The sequence below is a fragment of the Ostrea edulis genome, chromosome 9 (assembly GCF_947568905.1).
Source record: "Ostrea edulis chromosome 9, xbOstEdul1.1, whole genome shotgun sequence".
Classification (NCBI taxonomy): Eukaryota; Metazoa; Mollusca; class Bivalvia; order Ostreida; family Ostreidae; genus Ostrea; species Ostrea edulis.
This window is the reverse complement of record NC_079172.1, coordinates 71,276,022-71,292,939: the sequence shown is the minus strand read 5'-3', so window position 1 is coordinate 71,292,939 and position 16,918 is coordinate 71,276,022. Positions and strand designations below refer to the sequence as shown.

Genomic DNA, 16,918 nt, shown 5'->3' with positions numbered 1-16,918 from the left:
ACAATAAATATTTACTTACTTTACATTTCACACCAAAAAAGCCCCATTCAAATTAGTATATTTACTTACCTGCATTTGCACTTAAAAAAGTAGTATTCAACACATAAATGAAATTATTTACATAATTGTTGTTTGAGATAACCCTGTGCTTTTTATAACGAACACCTACAGATGTATGTAACCTATTGTTTGTAGATAATTGCACAGTATTCATTGGCATTTAAACCCTTGGAATACACTGCAATGTGTTAGGTCGCGTATGAGAGATATCTCCTGAATGAAGTCAGAATGGTTGCAATTTTTGTTTGCCTTTAAATACCCTTGTAATTGGCGAAAATACGAAGAATTTGGCAAAGGTTTGCAACAATCGTAGCATACTTTTTTGGTGGGGTTAGTTTTAGAAAGATTTCAGAGAATCTCTCAGAAGATGACTCTTTGTGTATGTTAAATAATTGTGGACCCCGTTGTTTACATGTGCACGTGCTTAATCAATCTGATATTCATTGGAATGATATTGTCAGATTTATAATATTCTAATGGATGTTGAGGAACAGGATCTAGGATGGCACTATGATGGGGTACGACTCTCTCTCTCTCTCTCTCTCTCTCTCTCTCACTCTCTCTCTCTCTCTCCGCCACCATGTGCTAATGAAGAATATAAATTTATCTTTATAAAGCATTATATAGTTTTTCTTTAGTTTTATTTACTTCAGTTTGATATTATTCTATGTACTTTTCTGTATCTATTATTCTTTTAGTCTGTTCTACATGTAGAGCGCTTTATGGTAATGGTGTTGATGAGATAAAGAGTTATAGAAATTTACAACAACAATGATGATAAATATATATAAAGCAAAATTCTAAATCAAAATTATTATTCTTTGCTTTACTCCGATCCAATGGTGTCATTGCTATCAATTAGAAAATCTTAATTAAAGGGCATATTATCTCTCAGATCTGAAGAATTCAGTTAATATTTATAAACAAACCAAACTGTTCTACGTAGCTAGAGTAATGTTTCTAAATCAGGAATTTATTTATAACGATATAAATTGAACAGAGTCATTGAAGTTTAAGGATTGACGTTGCAGCGCGGGGGGTTGGGGTGGGGGGGGGGGGGGGTTCGAAATACACGTTTTCTGATCTGGATTAAATGATTTCTTCTTAATTCCAGCATTACTAGATAGAGATATTGTCATATCTAAAATGAGCCATTACTTGTTATTCAGTTTCAACATTGAACTCATCTGGATTGATTGTACGGAATATCTGTCTGGTTTTAAAGCTAATTTTACGGAATATCTGTCTGGTTTTAAGGCGAATTTTCGATAGTCGTCAATTTAAATGTCTGTTTCATTAGTCAAAGGAATAACACAAATTCAATTGCTACTTCTTTCCAATCGAATTTAAATCGCCCGAAGAAGGCTATCACAGCAGAGATCTTGGATAAGTTTTGTTTAAAAAAAAACCACCAAAGCTATCTACCTGAAACATACATCTGTAATTACCCAAATTTGTATGTAAGTTTTAATTATTTCCCCATGAATTTTAGATTTTGAAACCATGATATCCTTATTCAAATGAAAGACGAAACCAAGTTAAATTTTGCATCTACATGGAACAGTCGTGGTTATTCTTGCTTAAAGGACACAACGCATGTTTCTAAACTTTTGCATTTTTTCAGCAAAATTAACTCTTTTTATGCCTAAAACTACTTTAAATGTGTTTTAAATGAAATATTTTGCGTAGTTTTCGAGTTTGAAAGCGATGAAATTCAAATACTGCGATATGCATATTTTCTTTCGCTAGTTTACGCGCCATTTTGTGTGACGTCATATGCGCCCTTGGGTTTGAAAACATCTATTAGCCATTTCATAAACAGATTAGATTTAATCGACAAAAACCAATTGTCACGTTAACGGCTTGTAAATAATAATGCATTAAGATGTTTTGTACCGTGCTCGAGTGTACTATTTGTCGGTAGAAAGGATTAAGACTGAGTATTTTTCGAAGGAAGGTACGAGAAAAAAGACGTGGATAATTTTTTTGTTGGAGCAAGAACTTTACCTTAAAAAACACACCCAGTCACCTTTTCAAACATCGCTTGGACAGAGACCCTGATAAACTGCGAGAAAATGGATATATCGAAGCTATAAGCACTGGTAGGCCTATGTCATACATTCTGATTTGCTCTTCAAATTCAATACACACTCGGATCAACTGACCTTCACCTTGTAACAACATATATTGACGATACATTATAACTTCTACCAACTGGTAGATTTACAACAACAAAAAATTAAAGATACAAAATAATTGAACTTTTAATTATACAAATAATAGAATATTGTATTTCCTAACTTTAAATTGAATTATAAAATTATTTCTTTATTGAACTCGTAGCACCTTGAGTGCGTCAGTAGGCTATAACGCCGTGCTCCCACTTCGTACTTCCTAAAGACGTGCAGATCACAATTCAAAAATAGTAATAAGATTGCTTTATCAAAATAAAATAATGTGATTACCACTTTAAATTTGAATGTTTTTATTGATTTGTGGGTGTGTTGTCTTTTTCTTTCTTTCCGAAATGCACGCGTGACAATAGCTTGGCATAGGGCCTAGTTGTCAACAATTTAACGCATCATAATTTGTCTAATCCAAAAATAAATAATGATTGCACTCTTTATTTTAGAAAAACAGCGCCAATTACAGATGTATAAAGGAATAACATCCCCAAAACAGTTTGTAGACAGCGACCCATATAAACATTATTTACTCACAATTTTGCCGATTTCATACACGCTTTACTCGCTATATTTGGGTATTTACATCGTTATATGTGTGCACTGGTGGCGAACACATATAAAACTCGGACAATTTATCAACATCGATTTTAATGTTGCCCATGGTAAATGAATTAGGCCCCTAAAAGTTGAGTTTTTAATAATATTTCGCAGTACTTTCACAATCCGAAGGGCGCATGTGACGTCACTGTACCACGTGACTACCTACCTAATTAACTTGACTTTCTGAAATCGGGGCTTAGATTTAAGTCTGTATTGTGGTTAATTATCGCAAAATTTCGGCGAACGAACTATTAGAATTAATTACTATAAGCATAAAGAAGACAAAATGCATGTAATATTGTATACTTTGAAAACATGAGATGTGTCCTTTAAGGTCATACTCGACGTTTCTGACTTTTTTTTGCCTCCTCGATATGAAGAGTTCTTGTATGATTTCCGAAAAAAAACTTTAAATTTCGTAATGTAGTAATATCACCATGCTTTGTCTATCGGCCTTGTTATATCAGTGGTGAGATCACCTCACTAAGTAACGCAACTGTCTTTGTTCGATCCCGGTTTAATCTGAATATTTCCCTTTCCATTTTTGCTATAATAACCTAGTGATGTTCTTGTATACAACCTTCGTTAGGACATAAGAGTTTACTTTACATTTTCACTTCCCACAACCAGGAACTATCAAAATATGCCAAGTCTATGGCCAGCTCTGTATCTATGGATCAGGTAAGAATGCCCCAGCGGCTGCTCCGAAGCACGAGGTCTATTGATGAATCTGAAACCTAACGAAATAATTGTCTAACTATAACAATCTTACACGAGATACGTTTTATCAATTATTTTAAGTCAACTGTACATTTATGTATTCCAGACAAACCACCGTTTACAGTCAACAAAATTCAGGTGGCTTAGTACAACGTGACTCAGTCTTGTTAAAAGTTTACCCAAGGGAAACAAAGGAGTTCTGCAAATTACCATAACAAATGTCACAATTAAGCTGTTGAAGAATAGCCAAAACATGTACATGTATTTAAAACAAATTGCATCATCGTGTTATTGGATTTATTCAGTCTCCTACAATTTGTTCATTTTTATCTGTTTGTCCATTTCAAACGATCCAAACTGCCCTAATGTTCTGTCATTACTCAAAGGTAGACTATGTAAAGTCCGACTTATAAACCACTTCTATACTAGGTTACAAATTTTAATTCATTGAGAAATTTAGGGTGGCTCACTACACCTTGAAAAGTATGGAGGGTAATCGTGTTAAAAAAAACTTGTTAATCCAAACTTGCAACCGTGTTCATTTTTCAGCTTCAGCTATGTATGTTTGTAACTCAGGGAGTGTAAGTTATGTTTCTCAGAAATGTATACCTCAGTGTTGTACTCTTCATTTGTGTCATCGTTTGATTTCTGATTTTACATTTCTCTTTATAAAAATGCATCATTGTTTCCTAAGTTATACGCGGTCATCCCTACAGTATTTCCGTTTGTAGACTTAGTATTTACATAGCTGAACCCTTACACGTTATAAGTCAACAATTGTCAGGTTTACATGTTTGTCGAATTTCGGTATGATCATACATGGTTCAAGGACAACGGAAATCCACGATTTTTACCGAGAACCGAAAGAATTCCCCATCTTTAGGATTGGACTATTGCACATGCGTCAAAATTGACAAGGCATGTGCATCTCGAATTTGTTTTTATATAAAAAGACTAATCAACGTGTGTCACAGTATCAACGGTACGCATTACACACAGAAAATGATCTGATTTACACATGTATTATAACGCACAACACTCGTAAGGTTACGAAGCAACGCCTAATAATAAGCATATAATTTCTTGCTGTGCATGTGCACAGACATGTAGGGCTTACGTTCAATATGTATGAATCTAAAATCCGTGTACAAATATTTTGCACCGGTTAAGGTAGCTCGAGCTCATTACACTAAAAGTTTATTTAATGGCTCGTTAAAATACCTCTTATGAAGTATGATTTCACCATCGAAAAAATGAAACAAGCTCTCAATTATTTTATATCATTTTTTTTTTTTTTGGTGATTTTTCCCGGAATGATAAAAAAAATGTTTTGCTTGGAAATAAAGGATTCCAGAGTGTACATTTCGCTGTGATTTGGTGCATGATGAATATCTAATAAAACATGCCTAAATGGTTCAGATATAAATGTTCTAATTTTTTAGGGGGAAAAAATATTTATGAAAATTGAAAACGTTATTTGTTAATATACAATTATGGACTGTTTAGCAGGGATACATCAGAAATTACCAGGTCTTAGTAGGGTTATCACCAGAGGGCGCCTATGCGTATGTGTATGTAATATTAAAAGTGCAGAAGTCATGTGATACTGCACTTCACAGAGCCTGTCAAAAGGTTGAAAGAATGCTGTGGTAGAAAAAGTTTTTCCCAAAATCAATGAGGGGCATCCCATCTCTGTTAAAGTGTTCCTCTTTATAAATTTTGTGGGAGACGAAGTCTTCAAGAAGTTGTTTGACTGGATAATCACATTTGATATCCTTGATTTCGTCCATCTTATACTCGGGCACGTTAAACCAGAAAAGGGACATTTCTAATTTTTATAAAATTTATTTTCCGTGATTTTTACGTGCAAAGTTATTTTCACATACAAACTAAGGCATATTGGATGATATCTCCCACCACATGTACTTTGCAGTAAATAATGAATTAAAGGACTAAGCACCCACCCCTCCATTGGGCTGTTAGTTTAGAATAGACAACATATTTTAGGGGGGTCCCCCTTTTTTGCTAGATTGTCAAGAATTTTAGACGACTTCTCCTCTGCCTCCCACCCCCCTTTTTATATAGAAAAGCCACGCTATGTGCCTGATAGTCTGTCATTCTTTGTGCACCAAAAATTAAGTTCGGTTAAATTTCTGACAACTTCCTTACATATTGTTACATATCATAATGAACAAAATATATACTTATTATGATTTATTTTTTAAAATTAGGCCTAGATATGATTGACGAAAAAATAGCCTACCAAACTAACGTGTAATTTCACTCCAGTTGTACATCGCAAAATTTGGAATGTATAATTAGATATGTAAGGTATTTTAGATCTAATAGATATGACTTTATTATGATCAATTTTTTGAATTTTTAAGATACGTTAAAATTTATTCCAGAAATATGTTGTTTATTGATGACGTTTCACCCCAGTATGTACAATCTCGCGAGAATACCGCTTGTGTTCTGTTCGTGTAGCACATTGATTTCTCGCGAGAATACCGCTTGTGTTCTGTCCGTGTAGCACATTGATTTCTCGTGAGAATACCGCATTGTGTTCTGCCCGTGTAGCACATTGATTTCTCGCGAGAATACCGCTTGTGTTCTGTCCGTGTAGCACATTGATTTCTCGCAAGAATACCGCTTGTGTTCTGTCCGTGTAGCACATTGATTTCACGTGAGAATACCGCTTGTGTTCTGCCCGTGTAGCACATTGATTTCTCGCGAGAATACCGCTTGTGTTCTGTCCGTGTAGCACATTGATTTCACGTGAGAATACCGCTTGTGTTCTGCCCGTGTAGCACATTGATTCCACGTGAGAACACTGCTTGTGTTCTGTCCGTGTAGCACATTGATTTCACGTGAGAATACCGCTTGTGTTCTGTCCGTGTAGCACATTGATTTCTCGTGAGAATACCGCATTGTGTTCTGCCCGTGTAGCACATTGATTTCTCGCGAGAATCCCGCTTGTGTTCTGTCCGTGTAGCACATTGATTTCTCGTGAGAATACCGCTTGTGTTCTGCCCGTGTAGCACATTGATTTCTCGTGAGAATACCGCTTGTGTTCTGTCCGTGTAGCACATTGATTTCACGTGAGACTACCGCTTGTGTTCTGCCCGTGTAGCACATTGATTTCTCGTGAGAATACCGCTTGTGTTCTGCCCGTGTAGCACATTGATTTCTCGTGAGAATACCGCTTGTGTTCTGTCCGTGTAGCACATTGATTTCACGTGAGACTACCGCTTGTGTTCTGCCCGTGTAGCACATTGATTTCTTTCGGTTGTCGGTAGTATTCGTGAATTTCCGTTGTCTTTCCATAAATGGTCATATCGAAATTCGACAAACATGTAAACTTGACATTTGTTGACTTATAACGTGTAAGGGTTCAGCTATGTAAATACTAAGTCTACAAACGGAAATACTGTAGAGATGATTGCGTATAACTTAGGAAACAATGATACATTTTTATAAAGAGAAATGTAAAATCAGAAATCAAACGATTACACAAAGAAGAGTATAACACTGAGGTATACATTTCTGAGAAACATAACTTACACCCCCTGAGTTACAAACATACATAGCTGAAAAATTAGCACGGTTGCAAATTTGGATAACAAGTTTACATGCTTGGATTTGTTAACACGATTACCCTCCATAGAAAAGAGTTTAGGAAATCAACACGAAATGATTTAATCGTGAAAGATATAACGATATGCAATAAGTACATATATCAAAGAGGCAAAAAATGTGCAATTTTGGAGACAAAACATGATATTTTCAACCAAAAAAAACAAAAAACCCACAATGGAAACTGGCGGCTTTAAACTCGGGATCGGAGGGTCAGTAACCCGACATGTTATCTCTAAACAAATCGATCGATATAATTTCACAAAACATTGAAATCATCATCTTCTGAGATGTTGTCATAAAATGTATGGTGAGCTACCTTAAAGTAAATGTTCCTTGTAAACGGTGGCCGAGTTTCCACAGCGTGTACCGATCTCGTTAAGATATGTTAAAATGTACAGATTGCGTGCTATCGTGGGGATAGGCGTTAAATGGACTCGATATCACCTTGTTGACATTATACAATTATCAGTGGCTTTTGATGAGGTCTGCTTGTGACTATAAGGACTATTTAGTCATGGTAGACTGCACCATAGTCAGTAACTGCTTTGTTAAATTATCAGAAATTTCAAAACAGTTGTCCGTAACTGCTTTGTTACAGGTAAATTATCAGGAATTTCAAAACAGTTTAATCCGTATTTTTTTTTTAGTTCAACAAGTATTAAAAAACATGTGCATTATAATATATTCCATCATTAATTAAAGAATCCGCCCGATAGATAAAACCAAAAAACTGGCTGTAATAACAGTCCATGACTCATTGCAGTGAATAACAGACACAAGCAACGTTTCCCAATTTATTCATATAACAGCAATGACACATTCGGGATATACTGAAATGGACAATATCGGCCTCATGTGAAAATTTTGTGGGGTAACTGGGGAGTCGCCCAGTGAGCCAGTTTAACTTAACTTGTAAGGGGTACACTGGGGGGCCCGAGTAAAACATTCAGTGCCCAGACCTGAACGGACGCCAGCGTTCTAAGGAGGTAAGCGAGACCCGCCCTTCTCACCCTGTCTCCTGCAGTGCTACCTGGTATGTACATTATCATGTTGAACATAAGCCCCAAACATGCATCAGACTGTGGGCCCAACCGCCCCCGGTGGTGGCCCCACTATTAGTTTACTTGTTTTAACTTGTACGACTTTTAGTACTGTAAATTGCCCCCTGCTTTAGAAGCAGGTGGGGGAAACAACCAGGTTTTGGAGCAGAAACAGTCATCACATACCATTACCGACTCCCAAGTTCGGCCACAGACATTGGAACAATGTCCCCCACAAAAAACTTGTAGGATTAAAAACTGAGTGAAACTCAAAATACAATAAAGAATTACATGGATAAGAATAAGTCATTTGACCAAACCACAGTACTTGAAACTGGAGTTGCACAAAAATTACAGTAAACGCACAATTGGCAAACAGCAACAAGCACGAAATGATAAATTACTTGTGCGGCGGGTAAGAAAAACCTTGACATTTGAAGAAAAAGAAAAAAAAATTCCAAGGCCGCTTGATATTGTTGAGAAATAATTGATTTCCCAGGACCGACATACAGATGAGTGCCATCTGTTCGGAACAACTCAATCTCAGTAGCCTTGATGACATGGTTGTGTCCAATGTACAAACCTCTAACCTGGTTAGCCATGAATTTTTATCATGCAACTATGGGCAACATGCTTCTAGGTACTGAAAACGTGTCGTAGGAGTGCCATCCGCATGAAAAGAGCAATATATAAGTAATGGGAGGGGGACTATAAATATGCCTTAATTAGTAGTGTTGGGCAGATAATTTGACAAACTAGGGGTTTGCCGGTTTGGTTGGTCTTGGACCTATGTGAAAATACCAACGCTTGACCTAGCTGGTTTTGAGAAACTTGTGGAATCGACGATGACAAAACTTACTGACTGCGCAAACCGTAAAAATGCCAATGAAAAGGCTGCTGAAAAAATAAGACATGATTAAAAAAAGGCGAGCGACATACTGATGTTAAAGCACGAAAAATTTTAACAAATAATTGGTAAGATATAGGAAGTCTTGATATATTGAGACACCTATAAACCGCTTGACACCTTCTAGGGATGAGAGAAATTTGATTGGTTGTTTATGTACATCAACCAGAATTTGCTGTGAATTTTGCCCCAAGACATTGCAGGGTTGGAGGCCTTACGAAGTCGGAATTGGTCGTCATACTTTTGCCAATTTTGTTAACGATTAGCTGCAAGCCTTATATCTCGCATGTACTTAAGCATTTCTTGGGCCGTTTGACTATGTTGAAGTACAATGCTCATGTAAATCATGAAGGCTGATGTCCACTTTTCTATGCTCAAAAACGAGTTAAGTTGGCGCTTGACTACGCATAGCTTGCCATTGACAAGTTGTAATCCCCCGTGGGACTCAAATTGCTCCAATTCCGTAGCAGATTTGATTAGGACAGACAGATCAATAAATCCCCCTCCCATATTTTTTGCGTGAGTTTAAGCGGGACATGACTGCCGATATCATCGCATGCAGATGTAATTTGACAAGGTAAGGGTAAATATGCCGCTTGGTTCAACAAAAAATTGCAAGACTCACCCGGGTTATCCGGTGCATTATCGATTGGGAATCGAGGGACCTCCTCAGGGGGCTGTGGCTGCCCCTCTGCATGGGCTAGTCGATCCGTCCAAGGTGTGGCCGTGTGATTTGGACTTCGTTCCCGGAGTTGAGCTGTTGTCCAACGATTACGTTTCATCCCGACCCCCTGGCCGGGGATCTCTGGGTCGCTGCTCGTTTTTTTAGGTGGCATTCCTAATGCAGGAAAAAATTGTCAAAAAGCTATGTGTAGGGAATAAATCCCAAAAAGGGGAGAAAAAACTTCGGCCACGTGCTTGGTTTCCGCCTCAAATACCAGAACCACGTTGCTGCTTCGGTTGGAAAAAGTGTAATGAATGGGTTCGATCACAGGGAGTACCGAGTGTGACGTAGTGCATACAAATTAACTTGTACCATCTAGCCGCTAAAGTCACGTAGACCCGACCTACAGGGTGTATCAAAATTAATACGGACTATTTGGTATAAACTCAAATAATCTCGACTATTCCAACAGTCAAAATGAAGAAACTGTAACAGTAATGAAATATTGTCAGGTTGGGGTTTTTTTTCACTATTCGTTATCTGCAACTTTTCATTGTAGTTGATAGTGGTTTGACCATAATTAAATTTGATTCCCTGATTAAAAAGTGAAGATAACGAACAGTTAAATCTCATAACTCCTATCAAGAATACAAAATTCAGAGTTGGGCAAACACGGTCCCCTAGGCATAACTGATTTATTGATACGTGTTTTAAAACGTTTGATTGGACGATAAAAATGTTAGCAAATCCACCCCGAATCACAACCAAACCAGTTAATTGACTGCTAGATCTGTACAATTCAGTCTGTCATCTTATTTAGCAAACTGACCATCGCTAAAGTTTTCACCTTTGGAAAAGGGATGTTCACAAATTTCTATTTTAATTATTTTTACTTATCTTTTTTTTCCTTTAGTGAACAAAATACGAAGAATCACGGATTGCTAATAATTATTTAGCATTTTGATAAAAATAATGATATATTGTTGACAGGGGATGATTACTCCTCCTAGGCAACTGAACCCACCTCTGGTGTGTCCAAGGGTTCGTGTTTGCCCAACTCTCTATTTTGTAGGAGTTATGAGATTGATCACTCTTCTTTATCTTCACCTTTCATTATGAATTTATGAAAGTCAATAGGATATCACTATGTTTGCATCACATTCAGAAATAATAATGCAATAAAACTTACTTTGAGCAGTTTTACACTTTCATCGATACCCAGTCCTATAAGAACCCGGATGGATTTTCCAGCGTCAGCCATTCCGAGTCGGTACAGGAGAAGAACACCCGGCGCTCCCGGCTGATTAAGATTTCCGTCTTCTGGATGGTCGTCCTAATGCTCGCTCTGATAATTTTCATTATCTACATATCCAATTACAGAGGTACTTCATTTCTCAACCCTCCGTCAATGACCTCCTCGCCCCCCCCCCCCCCCTCGCCCCCAGGGAATGAATTTCCCCCCTTCTGTACATGAATTTTCCCCCTTCGGTAAATGAATTTCTCCCCCTTGGTAAATGAATTGTTCTACCCTCGGTTAATGAATTTTTCTTCCTTCGGTAAAAAAAATTTCTCCCCTCGGTAAATCAATTTCCCTTCCCTCGGTCAATGAATTCCTCGTCCCTAGGAAAATGACACACACACACCCCTTTGGTAAATGAATTTCTTCCCCTCGGTAAATGAATTTTTCCCCTTCGATAAAATTGACCCCCCCCCCCTTGGTAAATCAATTTGATCTCCCTCGATAAATGAACTTCTCCCTCGGTAAAAGAATCTCTCATCCCTCGGTAAATGAATTCCTTGTCCCTCGGTAAATGAATTTCTCGTCCCTCGGTAAATGAATTCCTCGTCCCTCGGTATCGTCCCTCGGTCAATGAACTCCTCGTCCCTCGGTCAATGAATTCATCGTCCCTCGGTGAATCCTCGGTCAATGAATTGTATTCCCTCGGTAAATGAATTCCTCGTCCCTCGGTCAATGAATTCCTTGTCCCTCGGTCAATGAATTCCTTGTCCCTCGGTCAAACCTCGGTCAATGAATTCCTCGTCCCTCGGTCAATGAATTCCTCGTCCCTCGGTAAATGAATTCCTTGTCCTTCGGTCAATGAATTCCTTGTCCCTCGGTAAATGAATTTCTCGTCCCTCGTTCAATGAATTCCTCGTCCCTCGGTCAATCCTCGGTCAATGAATTCCTCGTCCCTCGGTAAATGAATTCCTCGTCCCTCGGTCAATAAATTCCTCGTCCCTCGGTAAATGAATTCCTCGTCCCTCGGTAAATGAATTCCTTGTCCTTCGGTCAATGAATTCCTTGTCCCTCGGTAAATGAATTCCTTGTCTCTCGGTAAATGAATTCCTCGTTCCTCGGTCAATCCTCGGTCAATGAATTCCTCGTCCCTCGGTAAATGAATTCCCTGTCCCTCGGTAAATAAATTCTTCGTCCCTCGGTCAATGAATTCCTCGTCGTCCCTCGGTCAATCCTCTGTCCATGAATTCCTCGTCCCTCGGTCAATGAATTCCTCGTCCCTCGGTCAATAAATTCCTCGTCCCTCGGTCAATGAATTCCTCGTCCCTCGGTAAATGAATTCCTCGTCCCTCGGTCAATGAATTCCTCGTCCCTCGGTCAATCCTCGGTAAATGAATTCCTCGTCCCTCGGTCAATAAATTCCTCGTCCCTCGGTCAATGAATTCCTCGTCCCTCGGTAAATGAATTCCTTGTCCTTCGGTCAATGAATTCCTCGTCCCTCGGTAAATGAATTCCTTGTCCCTCGGTAAATGAATTCCTCGTCCCTCGGTCAATCCTCGGTCAATGAATTCCTCGTCCCTCGGTAAATGAATTCCTTGTCCCTTGGTAAATGAATTCTTCGTCCCTCGGTCAATGAATTCCTCGTCCCTCGGTAAATGAATTCCTCGTCCCTCGGTCAATAAATTCCTCGTCCCTCGGTCAATGAATTCCTTGTCCTTCGGTCAATGAATTCCTCGTCCCTCGGTAGATGAATTCCTTGTACCTCGGTCAATGAATTCCTCGTCCCTCGGTCAATGAATTCCTTGTCCTTCGGTCAATGAATTCTTCGTCCCTCGGTAAATGAATTCCTTGTCCCTCGGTAAATGAATTCCTCGTCCCTTGGTCAATCCTCGGTCAATGAATTCCTCGTCCCTCGGTAAATGAATTTCTCGTCCCTCGGTCAATGAATTCCTCGTCCCTCGGTAAATGAATTCCTTGTCCCTCGGTCAATGAATTCCTTGTCCCTCGGTAAATGAATTCCTTGTCCCTCGGTAAATGAATTCTTCGTCCCTCGGTAAATGAATTCCTCGTCCCTCTGTAAATGAATTCCTTGTCCTTCGGTCAATGAATTCCTCGTCCCTCGGTAAATGAATTCCTTGTACCTCGGTCAATCCTCGGTCAATGAATTCCTCGTCCCTCGGTCAATGAATTTCTCGTCACTCGTTCATGTAGATACACTGTAACTGTACAGTTCAATCAGATTTTGTGAATTCATGAAAATCGATGTTTCGTTCTACCATAGTATTATAACATTTTTTTCTGTTTACAGATTCCAAGATTAGATACTGTAAGTAGTGTGTTTTATGTATGTAGTTTTGATTACATTTCTCTGTGTTCTTTACAATACTTTTTATTTTCATGAATGATATTTCTCAATGCATGGTTATATAGTATACAACTTTTATAAATTCATATAATTCCAATGTTATTCATTACAGTTGTTTTGATTGGACAAAAATAAAGCTGAACGAGAGTTTACACATTAATAAATCCATAAACGTGATGTATTCATACACGCCTGAAAACAAATAACGTAGTGCGGGGAAACTATTCCAATTTTTGAAATTGTTAATAAAGTGAATGAATTGGAATTATAAGAATCAAACATTCTTTTTGAAGAATTTATCGATGTGTAAACTCCTGATACATTACTCACAAACATAACATTAAAGTGCTTCGCACTTTTATTCAGTTTGTGAGTAAAATTTCCGGAGTTTGCATATTGATAATTTTTTCAAAAAGAATCCTATAATGAAGATTTTCATTTTGAAAATATTCATTGCAGATACTTCCGAAATAACATTGACGATCAAACAAGATTACACGGCAACGTTAGGAAATAAAAATTCGCAGGAATACAGGGAATTGACGTCACAGCTGTGTTCTCAGGTAACATCGTGTATATGCCCCGTTTTCTTTTGAACATATCCTAATCGCATGATAAGCGTTCAAGTGATGCGAGATACAGGAAATGCTTACTCTTCCTAAGCACCTGACCCCTACCTCTGGTGTGTCCAAGATTCGTGTTTGCCTGTATGTTCATCTTTCAGGATTCTGTTCGTTTTCTTCACTTTTTCATACAATAAGTGTTCCATTTTATTCCTATTCTCCGTGACCAGTTACAAGAAAATACACTCAATATTGTAACACAGCTGGAAACCAGGAATTAGATACTGATTGTTAGGCCGTTCTTCACACACTGAATTCGACTACGGATAACTATAATAATATAGGGCTCACGGCGGGCGTAACCGGTCAACAGGGGATGCTTACTCCTCCTAGGTACCTGATCCCACCTCATGTATATCCAGGGGTCCGTGTTTACGCAACTCTCTATTTTGTATTGCTTATAGGCGTTATGAGATTGATCACTGTTTGTTATCTTCTCTTTTCATATTGGTTGCTATCCATCTTGATTGTCACGGCTACGATTTGAAAAATAAATAATAATATTCTGACTTATTTCATATTCTAAATCTCCCATTTTGCAGCGAATGACATGTAGAAGGTAATGATTGTATATTCCCTCAGTCAAAGTCTTGGTGCGCGTCTCACTGATTATGCCCCCCCCCCCCCCCCCCCCCCCCCCCCCCCCCCCCCCAAGTGAGGAATGTACTGCTTTTACCATTGAGAGGATTTTTTGAAAGTTATTACCTTAATCGATTAACACAAAAAAAAGAAAAGATGTCTTTGTATTACAAATGCATGATACACATGTACATGTCATTCTTTAAGGTGTATGATGTCATTATAATGATTTGAGTACATAGAAATCTTTACAAAGTTTTTGATCCCGTTACTAATGTCTGTTTCCATGGTTATATCTGTGTTGAGACAACACCGTATTTTATTGCATTTCATTCAGAAATAAAATTGAAAGCAAACGGGGTCTTGATCTCCTTTCGTGTTGTGGAACCTGTCAATAGGTGACATCAAGACAGCCTATCCAAGCTGTTGTTGTTCTGTGAAATCTACACACATTGATGGAGTAAGCGATAAATATCAAAATATCAAAACATTTTTTCGAAAAAACGTAAAAAGCATGATTTAAAATAATTACATTCATTCAGCAAACGTCACGATATAAACGTGCAGACAAGATATCATAACGCGTGTTAATCTGCATGTGCATGACGTCTTATTTACACCATAGATTTAATCACAGACTTTTAAAATCTTGAATATCACCGGTAACCTCAGATCTAGATTTCAGAAGCTAGATTACTACTGTATGCATCTGCAAAAGATTTAGAAATGCTGATAAATTTCATATTTACTTTTCGTTTCCACGGTAACCATATTGCGGTTACACCCATACTTGACTACAATTAAATCTACAGTTGTTGTGCTGAGGAAATGTGGATAACGAACAGTGATCAATCTCGTAAATCCTTAAAGAATACAAAACTAAGTGTATTGCAAACATGGACCACTGGACACACAAGGAGTGGGAATGGGTGGCGAGGAGAAGTAAGCATCCCCGTTGACACACCCACCTTGAAGCCTATATTTCAATCAGGTAAACGGAGTAATCCGTAGTCAAAATCAGCATGTAAAGAACGGCATAACAATTGATATGAAACACATCAAGCAGCATTTGACTTGACGATAGATTGTCTATCATAACGGTAATTGAAAATGCTAACTTCAAACGAAACTGTTGAAACCCTTGTAATATCAACCTTTTTGTTTGAAGCTTGCTTTGATTTCAAAATTGATCATATTCTAAAACATGCTCTCACGTATCGAATTAGTTGAGAGATATAAAAATCATATGCAGGTGATACTGGAATATTGTTACATAAAATGGGATGTTGACGGGGGAGAAGCTAAAGTCATCCCCTTTGTCATAAAGCTGAATTATCAGTTTGCAGTTCACCTGGTTTGACATTGTCTTGAAAGATCTGCCGTCTTCCCTTAAGTGCTGTGGTATCGTTTGATGATTGATTGGTTATACATGTACATCGTTTAACGTCCCGCTCGAGAATTTTTCCCTCATATGGAGACGTCACCATTTGCCGGTGAAATTTAGGCTAATGCTCAGCACTTACGGACTTTGAACAGGAAGGGATCTTTATTGTGCCACACAGCAGTGCCGTTACAAGGGGTCTCGGTTTTTACGGTCCCATCCGAAGGACCGCCCTATTTAGTCGCCTCTTACGACACGCAAGGGGGCACTGAGGACATATTTTAATCCGGATCTCGTTTGCAATAATGATTATACTCAATTGTCAGCAGTATCCTCAGATTAGAAGTTACACAGAATATTTAAAATAGCAGAAAACATACACCAATTTTTTAGCCCGTTGCCATGACAACCATTATACATAGGACCAGGAACGTGGTAAATGATTGTTCCTAGCAACAATTTATCTCACACTGTGGGGGACATTTCGCTATCATATGCTATATTCCATATGCTATAATAATTCAAATCCTTACGTGGAATGACATTATAAAGGTGTAAACATTTGTGTTTCGATAGTTATTGTGTAGTTGAATCCCAAGTTTTTCTTCAGATTATTTCAAATTTGCTTTTACTTTTAGATGGAAAAGACATTTAAGAGAAGTAATTCATATGGTAGCAATTACCAGTTCTGTGAGGTGAAGAACCTGAGGTTTGTGACGAGTTAAGATTATATTTGAGAGGTTTAACAAGTGCTAAAATGATTGCACATGTAAGCATTACCAAGAATCAAGATGACGATATCTGAGAGATCTGTCACAGGTTAAGATGACAGTGTTCAAGAGATATGTTTTTATTAAGATGTTGACGGATATATGCAAGGTGAAGATAACGAACAGTGATCAATATCATAACTCCTA

At 38.0% G+C, this 16,918-nt stretch overlaps 1 protein-coding gene across 2 annotated transcripts in view; it reads left to right on the top strand.

Annotated features, from left to right (window-relative positions):
• The first annotated feature begins 290 nt into the window (after positions 1–290).
• The window catches only part of LOC125658131 (mucin-2-like), a 33,590-nt gene continuing 16,962 nt past the window's right edge, over positions 291–16,918 (top strand). For both annotated transcript variants that reach the window (XM_048889270.2, XM_048889269.2), the window contains exons 1-5: positions 291–578; positions 11,015–11,198; positions 13,362–13,379; positions 13,878–13,981; positions 16,640–16,710. In XM_048889270.2, the coding sequence (XP_048745227.2) occupies positions 537–578; positions 11,015–11,198; positions 13,362–13,379; positions 13,878–13,981; positions 16,640–16,710 (419 nt within the window). In that variant the 5' untranslated portion in view covers positions 291–536. The remainder of the gene's footprint in view (positions 579–11,014; positions 11,199–13,361; positions 13,380–13,877; positions 13,982–16,639; positions 16,711–16,918) is intronic.